At 43.3% G+C, this 8820-nt stretch overlaps 1 protein-coding gene and 1 pseudogene across 1 annotated transcript; one reads left to right on the forward strand and one right to left on the reverse strand.

Moving 5' to 3' along the window:
* Window positions 1-711: 711 nt before the first annotated feature.
* On the forward strand, window positions 712-5646 carry LOC119308558 (annotated as a pseudogene).
* A 68-nt stretch (window positions 5647-5714) lies between these two features.
* On the reverse strand, window positions 5715-8814 carry LOC119308557 (protein TONNEAU 1b-like). The gene is made up of 8 exons (XM_037584688.1): window positions 8718-8814; window positions 7759-7894; window positions 7127-7215; window positions 6920-7042; window positions 6435-6568; window positions 6303-6328; window positions 6057-6213; window positions 5715-5970 (listed from the first exon to the last, which is right to left on the reverse strand). Exons 1-8 carry the CDS (start codon window positions 8802-8804, stop codon window positions 5946-5948), a joined length of 777 nt encoding a protein of 258 aa, XP_037440585.1. The 5' UTR covers window positions 8805-8814; the 3' UTR covers window positions 5715-5945.
* Between the last annotated feature and the right edge of the window lie 6 nt (window positions 8815-8820).

Genomic DNA, 8820 nt, shown 5'->3' on the forward strand with positions numbered 1-8820 from the left:
AGGCAACAGGTTGGACTATCATAGGTGACATTATGGGTCGATAACGGAAACGGCCACCGATGACATTTTTAGGTTTCATCGCCTGAAATGCGATCTCGTGTGACGAAAAAAGTGATACCGTCAAATTCTTATTTTCTATGATGATGTTTCGGTGACGGTGTGGTTGACAGCCAGAAAACGTCGCCAACGTATTTTTGTGACGAAAATGGGTTATACGGGACACAAGTGGGACGTCGCAAAATAAAGCAAATTTTGTAGTGGATGAACATGCAAAGGAGTGGCTTGCGGAGAAGAAGAAGGGGATCAACAACCGTAGGGAGTACGACGTTGCGAGGGCGGCTTTGGCAGCAGCTGAGAATGCAGCAATGATGCTTTTCATGTTCGGATTATTAAACTATGATTTGTTTTGCTTTCTCGTATTTGTTTCGAATTGTTGAATTGGAACGATTTGTATCATATAATCGACGTGCATGGATTGCATGGATTTAATGTTCAACATTTAAGATATGTGGATGTACCCAGCCCAAAATGAGGGGCCGTTCGGTGCTGTTCAGGGATGCGCCCACGGGAGTATATGGGGTGAATTTGCTGTAGATGCTCTAATTACATGATGGAAGAAATTTCATACACCTGAGATTTAGCAAAACCGCAATTCATTAACTTTCCCGTATTAAAACTACACCCCTGCGCCTCGTTCATGGCAGATCGGGACACTTGTAGGGAGTAAATCAGAAAACCACACCACCACGGCACCACTTTCCGGAAGAAGAAGCATCTCCTCAACCCGCCTGCGAGATGCGTCCCGCCGGTGCGGCCTCCGCCTCCACCGCCGGCGAAGACGGGAACGAGCGCGCGCTGAGCTACGGCGACGTCGTGCTCCTCCGCTCCGACCTTTCCATCCTCCGTGGTCCCCACTTCCTCAACGACCGCATCATCGCCTTCTACCTCGCCCACCTCTCCGCCGCCTTCGAGGGCGACGACGACGGCGACCTCCTCCTCCTGCCGCCCTCCATACCCTACCTCCTTTCGAATCTCCCGGAACCGGACTCCGTCGCCGCCGTCGCCGAGCCGCTCCGCCTTGCCTCCCGCAGCCTCGTCCTCCTCCCCGTCAACGACAACCCCGACGCCTCGGTCGCGGAAGGCGGCTCCCACTGGACCCTCCTCGTTCTCGACGCCACAAACGGCGCCTCCTGCCCGCGCTTCGTCCACCACGACAGCCTCGGCGTCCTCAACTTCGACGCCGCGCGCCAGCTCGCCGCCGTGCTCCGCCCGCTGCTCCCCGGTGCCGCCAACGGAGCCCCGCTCGTCGAGGGGCCTACCCCGATGCAGGCCAACGGGCACGACTGCGGCGTCTACGTCATTGCATTGGCCAGGGCTATCTGTAACTGGTGGAGGGACCGTCGAGGGCAGCAGCAGGAGGGTGGAGCAGATTGGTTCGACACTGTGAGGAAGGAGGTGGACGCCGAAAGCGTCAAGGCAATGAGGGCCGAGCAGCTGCACCTGATCGCTCGCCTCATCCAAGACAAGGAGGATGAGAAGAAGAACAAGGCCGGTGAGGGCCGCAAGGAAGATTGACCTCTTACTTGGTCAGTGTTCCAAGTTCTGTAGCAGCTTGCCTTAGTGTTGTCTGTCACGTTTTAAACGATTGATTTTGTAGTGTGCTTCAAAGTAGCAGAAATAGCGTAGAACAGAGCTTGTGTAAGTAAAGTTCTGGATGAGTTTCACAGCCAAATGTTAGTTCTCAAATGTGGTCAATACTTAATACTGCGATTTTAACCGTGCTTATGTTCGTACGGTGATGAAGTATAGTGGATCACACCTGTTGGAGTTCATGTCCTCTTTATGGTAGCAGAGTAATTCTGTATATCTTAGTACTGTATAAGATGTGTTCCTGTTCTTTGCTCTTGGATGTTAATCGATCCCATGCACAAGTTCTTTTACTACTGCTCTTTGTTAAAATGTTGCAATAAACATGTTAGCATGCATATTTGAGTTGCAAGCTTCAGCTATGTCTACTTTGCAATCCTTGGTTTACAAGACGACGCTGGAAACAGAACTGACGAAATGCAGTTTGGGGGCAAGACAGAAAGAACAAAGCTATGACAGTTCAATGTTTATTCTGTTCTTCAGTTGTAGTGTATGTTTCTTCCGTTGGTGTGGCAGTCTAATTTTCTCAGCAGGCCTACCATCATGTAACTATTCTTGCACATCTCTTGTGCCCTGCAAGAATTCTCTGAAGATGCATATACTTCCTTTATATATTCATCTTATAAGAAACATGTTTCTTTGTACTTTTCTGCTTCTGGAACTTTCAGTACTCTATAATTAGCTTGTTCATTTTGATCACTGAGGTGAAGTGATGATAAACAAACACTATGATGTCGTATTCTGTCATTTCGGTTCTGTTTGATTGGTATTTGAATGATGAGATTGTTTGCTGCAAAGTATTCTATCGTATTGAATGTTTATAACATTTTGGTACAATGAATACAATGGGCTACTATGGTGTGCAGTTTCCCTTACAGGCAAGAGTACATGTTCCAGATCTATGATACTCTGCAAAGTGAAACATGCAGACAGTGAGTACTGATGAGGTTAGCCATCTGGCGTTTACCTAACCCCTGGAGCCCAGACCTAACAGTCATGCATGCACCCCAACTATCTTCCTTTTCTCCTCTTATTGTCAACTCTGCAATTCAACTTCCTTCTTGCCCTTCCATTGCATCTACCAGTCTACGGCTGTGACCGAGCGAGCACAGAGCACAAGGGCCTAGGTACGCGGACCTTATATTTCCATTGTTTTTGTTGCTCAATTTATTTTGAATGGTTCTTCCTTGCTCAAGTTGTTCATACGTGCATAACAGGAAAGTAAATTAGCACTTTGAAGTTGCGTTGTTACATTAGTATGTTCTGCTGTTGTTGTTGCTTGATCAACCTTCAAATTTCATCTAAAATTTGCTTTATTTCATAATTTAGTTGGTTCATTCATTCATGTTCTAATCTAGCAAGTTTCTTTACTTTGATCCTCCATTTCCTTTTACAAGGGTTCTCTTTTCTCTGTTGTCATCTCAAATTCTCAATGGTTTCATACATATACCTGTAATCTCCATTAAAAAGCACACACCTGTGTTTTATTGTGCTCTGCTCATAAGTTAATGCAATCCCAGTCTCTTTCTTTAACTTGGTTCATATCTTGATATTTGATTTGCAATTTTCAGCACAGAATTTTCTGTTACTAGCTGAAAGATATTGACGATAAACTTGCTTTTCATGTAACCTAGTGTGATTGATTAGGTTTTATAGTTCATGAATTTTTTCGCCTGCTCTTTTGTCAGTGGAAGATGCAAAGTCAAGAGAAGATAACACCTGTGAAGCCTGTAGCCTCCAGGCCTTTCTCCAGTTTCACTTCCTTCTCGAAGCTATTGAAAGACTTCACTGCGACTGGTTCTGCAACAATCTCCTCTCCAGGAGAGACTGTTATAGTTAGGCGGCCAAAGGTAACACGTTTCGCACCGCCACCAAGTGATCTATCTGCAGGAATTGCTGCAACCATGGTTAGTGCTTCACTGAAATTCAGTTTGTTCTTCTTCTGAATTTAGAAATAAAATTTGTGTTCGTCTGATAGCGTCAAATGTTTGCTACTCACTCCGATCCATAATAACTGTTGTAGTTTTAGTTCAAATTTGAACTAAAACCACGACACTTGTTATGGATCTGAGGGAGTACTTTCCAAGAATGACACTTCAAATCAAGTATACCTATGTTTCATCTATTGGATGATTTTGACCCTTGATCTTATAAAGTTACCATGTTATAACATTGTGCCAAACTTCAGTTACAGGATGCTGGTTTAGATACCACACATGAAAAAATGGTCATCGATCCAGAACAAGTAGTCTCCTGTGACCAGATGACGGCATTCCACGATATCAACAAGCCAATTCATGGTGTGAAAAACCGTCTGTCCTATGATGGCTACAATTGGAGGAAGTATGGGCAGAAGCAAGTGAAAGGGAGCGAGTTCCCGCGGAGCTACTACAAGTGCACTCACCCAACCTGCCCTGTCAAGAGGAAAGTGGAGACAACCGTAGATGGCCAAATTGCGGAAATTGTGTACAACGGTGAACACAACCATCCCCAGCCCCATCCACCAAAAAAGCCAGCGTCATTGGCAAGTACAGAAGTTGTGGTCCCTGACGCCCATGGCAGCAATGATGCTGGAGCAGAAAGCCAGCTAGGAGGGTGCAACCTCGCTCTTGTTTCAGATCCTGTTGCCGCGGCATTCAAAAGCAGCTGTGATTACGTCGACGAAATTGGAAGCACTAGTCCGGTCTATCACTGCAACACAAGGTATGCTAATGTTGTTTAATATCGGGATTCAAAACTTTGTTAGTTTCCAGAACATGTGGAGGTTGTGGATTAGAATGGCAAAGATCATACTACAGTTATGTTTTTTTTAACAGTTACGTTCTTATCGTATTCTGTTATGAACAAGCACCATGTCGTGGTTGCCAATTTGTTATTCCCATAATGATGATGAAATTATACTTATGAACTATTACTGCATTGTGCTACCCTTGCAACACTGAGTGGACTGCAACTTTATGGTAAACAAGAAATAAATCCTGGGTGTCCTTGGTCCACTGAGCTGACTGCTGTAAACAATGCAGAGTGTCTACCTGTTGAATTCATGGGGTTTCCATCTTGGAGTAGAATACTAACTCTTAATGTAAGAGAACTATGGTGCAAAATTTTGTATTTTGAGTTAAAACCTAGTAGTACAATATGGTCAAGAAAATAGCAGTCTCTCAAGGTTCAGGTCTAGTCAGTAGCCTCAGCTGCAAAAATAGGACGAGTATCTGTCAGACTAGTTGCTTTCTTGGTTTTTGTTTTGTTTTGGAAATGAGTATGTCTAGTCAAAATTCTATATTGTGAAGAACGTATGTAATGCATGTCATTGTTTTTGCTCATGTAACTATGCAAGTTACCTACATCTGTTTGAAAATTCCTTTTCAGCCAAAAGGAGAAGCAAACAAGCATCACAAATGGCCTGACTTCTTCTGGTGAGGCTGCTCCTGCATTCCAGTCTCCAACAGAATGCAGGTCGTCTGGGGATGCAGCATTCCGTTGGCGCAAGTATGGTCAGAAGGCTGTTAATGGTAATTCATTTCCAAGGTAATACAAATTGAGAACATAACAGCCACCTCCATGAATTCATGCCCCTTGTGTTTTTCTTTCAGGCGTAGTATAATTTTTGGGGTACATACCAGTTATAATATTTAGTGTTTGTGTTTAAGGTGTGAAACATAGAACTGCATTCAACAAACACAAATAGTATGAACTGAATTATAGAGCTACATCATCAACTCCTGTACCTGAAGACTTGTTTACATGTGGTTGCTGGATATGCAGGAGCTACTACAGATGCAGCACAGCAAGATGCAACGCACGCAAGTTTGTGGAGCGTTCATCGGACAATTCGCTGGTAACCACATATGAGGGAAAGCACAACCATGTGCAACTTCGATGAAGACGAAAGAAGAAAGTACAATGCTCTATAGTGTGTTTGTGATGATGATAAAATATTCAGATCAAAAAGAATACAATATGTATCTTTCCCTTCATAATAGCGCTACCGAATGGCCATCCCCAGACTTATGTATTCTGAAACTCAGTGATATCCTTGAGCAGCCGTGGACAAGTATTAGATATAATTTGAGACAAAAAAAGCTCGTTGAATCAAATCAATTTGTCCCACACGCAAGTATCAGACACAAGATTACAATGAATAGGTCTAGCTCACTATAAAATCTCATCTCAGGTGCATAATTAGCTGGATTACAACACACACGCGCGCAGTCTAATATCAACCGAAAGTGGATACAGAAATCCCAGGGGAAACCAAGCAAGCCAACAGCGCATTGGAGCTCTTCCACCTTAAGATTTTACTCGGCACCATTGCCTGGATGCCTGCAAGGATATAAATTATCATCCCAATGGCAAAGAAAAGAAAAAAGGAAGGTACAAAAGCAAACAACTATGATAACTGTCCTGACCTCCAAGATGTTGTCAGGTTTCGGGCTTTCCGGTCTAACTGGATGTTCTCTAGAGCAGTGGATGTACGCAATACTTCCTCCGAGAGATCATCAGCATCATATCCCCAGTTGTACTCATCTTTCCTTGTATTGGAAGCGGAAGAGCCCCCTCTTCGGTCTGAATGTCCAAAGCATTTGTTTTGAAATTTATTTAGGAAAGAAACAGCATGGGTATGTGACAAGATGAATGAATTAAATGTCAGGTACCTGATGTCTGCGATGGTGGCATTTGCCTGGCAAATTAAAAGTCAAGTGTTAACCACATTTACAGGGAAGGGAAGACAAACCGCTGCAACAAAATTATAAATGTGGAACATTGGTAGGTTAAGTGATGCCCACCTTCCCATAGGAGGCATGCCAGCGACTGAAGATGAAGATGGTGGCCTCCTCATGTTCCGGTGCTCAGTATTCAATGTTGGCTCAGGTTCAGAGTTGATCATTCTCCTACCAGCCATCCTCGTTTGAGACAAATTCTACACAATGGAATAATTTCAAGTAAACAAGTATGCACTGATGGCAGATAAAGGTTTATATTGACTATATTTAGAGAATGATAATATAGATGTTATCAAGAAAATAGGCAAAGTATTTTGTAACTTCTACACTGAGATCCACACCAAATACATTTCCGTTGAGCATCATAAGACTTGTTTACAAAATTAGAATGCCCTTACCAAGCCTCATAAAACTTTTTCTTATGGCTAGACATGCTTTTTTTTGACAGATTGGTTAATCCACATACAAATACTAAATCAAGAAATGTGCCGTTCATCAAATTAACACAGGCCCATTTTGATGAACTTCTGAGTAAGCAAGAGATTAACCTCATATTTAAGATATCCTTCAAGAACATCTAGAAGCATGGGACCACTCTCAGCACTCCTGCTCCCTTCAGCTCCATTTTTGTTAGAGAAATCCTTTAGCTCATTCTTCCAAAAGTCCTTGGGCTGATTTACAGTACAAGGCACATTAGTGAATGCTGTGTTTTTTTATAAACAGGACTAGATCCATTAAATACAAAAAATGGTTACCAGATTACATTCTGGCAAATAAACTTTCATCGTGTGACTTAGCTGGGCCCACTCCAAGTATTCACCTATAAGTGCTGTTAATAACCTACCTGCAAGCAACAGAAACTCTAGGATGTGAACCACTCACATCCAACATAGTTTGCAAAAAACATTTTGCCAAATATTGAAGACCTTCAACATTGAAGGCATATGTGATCGAGACTGGAAGCAACATAAACAAATGCAATAAGTTGCATTTTACAAATGCGATAAGTTGCATTTTACAGATGCTTCTTTCAGTTAACAACAGTGTAGAAGCATGGCAGCTAAAGACTCATTCGTCAGTTAACAGAGGAGAAACGAGGATAGATATTTCAGAAGTGCAGAAGAAAATGAAAAAGGTATGCAACAAGTCTAAGTAATTTGAGTTCCATTATTGTTAGCTAAAAAGGTTACTAAGCTAAAATCTGCCAATATCTACAGCAGAGAAAAAACATTATCATGCAATACAGTGTCGATCTAGTATACATCTGGAATATATATTCACCAGCAACAGTACAAAATCCTAGAGCGTTGCATATACCAGACCAGATCTGGCAACAGGTACGGTTTATCGATCCAATCACTAGGTACCATTTGTTGAAAGCACAAACCTGACGGTGAAGCATGCAGTTGCTTAGCACGGTCATTGCAGCTACCAAGCAAAGCAGGATTCCCGCCATCTTCGTTCTCCTCTATCACACGGTCCTCCTCTTCTATGGCCTCAAACACACTTGCTCTCAGTTCAGCCTGGTCATGCAAGGCAACTGATGAGAAAAATATGATGTTTTGTGCCAGAATGAGCAATTCCATGTAGATCTAACAGCTCACGGAAGTGTGTGGATTTCATCGAACATGGCCTAGGTTTAATAGACAAGGAAGCAATAGTTGTAGATTTTATCGAACATAGCCTAGGTTGGATAAGGAAACAGCAACACAGCTTCTGTTCTTCACCCAACAATTATATATGTAAACTTCTTGCATACATTTAACTGAACCAGACGCCCAACTGTTCTATGTCCTTACAGAATAACAAAAGGAGCACTGTAAAAATAATAACAAAAACAGAGAAACCGTTGATGCTTAATGCTTATATTGCAAACAAAGATGCCACCGCCTCGTCGCACTGAGATCATCTGGTGGTGCAGATAACTCACAAGAACATTTTCTGCAAGATAATGTAGTTGAAACTAGAGAAGCTATAGTTATGCGAGCTATATTGCTGTTTGGCTGTCTAGCAATCTGAACCAGAAACGGAGCAGTAGCACCCACGCAAAAGCTGGACCCTCCCAAACTATCAAATGGTTACATGCAGAATTTGAAACGCGTAGTGAATCTAACAGGAACGGGGCGCGTAGGGTCAAAACTTTCTACACACAAAGGGGTCATTTGCGCGCATTTCAGTTCCAATGAGGGTAAAAGAGACAAGATGTAGAAGATTTGGTGAAGGAGGTCGCGGAAGCACGAAATGTGGAGATCCTGGAAGGATGCGCGCGAGAGAGGAAAGGTAGATCCGCCCTAGCCCCTAGCCCTAGTGGATCGGAAGTGAGAAGGGGGTGGGGGAGTGACAGACCCTAATCTTGGCGAGGACGCCCTTCTTCTCGAGGGTGCGGGTGACGAGCGTCTTGAGCTCCATCATCTCCCGCGCGTAGTCGTCCATGCCGTCTCTTCCCTTC

The sequence above is a fragment of the Triticum dicoccoides genome, chromosome 5B (genome assembly GCF_002162155.2).
Source record: "Triticum dicoccoides isolate Atlit2015 ecotype Zavitan chromosome 5B, WEW_v2.0, whole genome shotgun sequence".
Classification (NCBI taxonomy): domain Eukaryota; kingdom Viridiplantae; phylum Streptophyta; class Magnoliopsida; order Poales; family Poaceae; genus Triticum; species Triticum dicoccoides.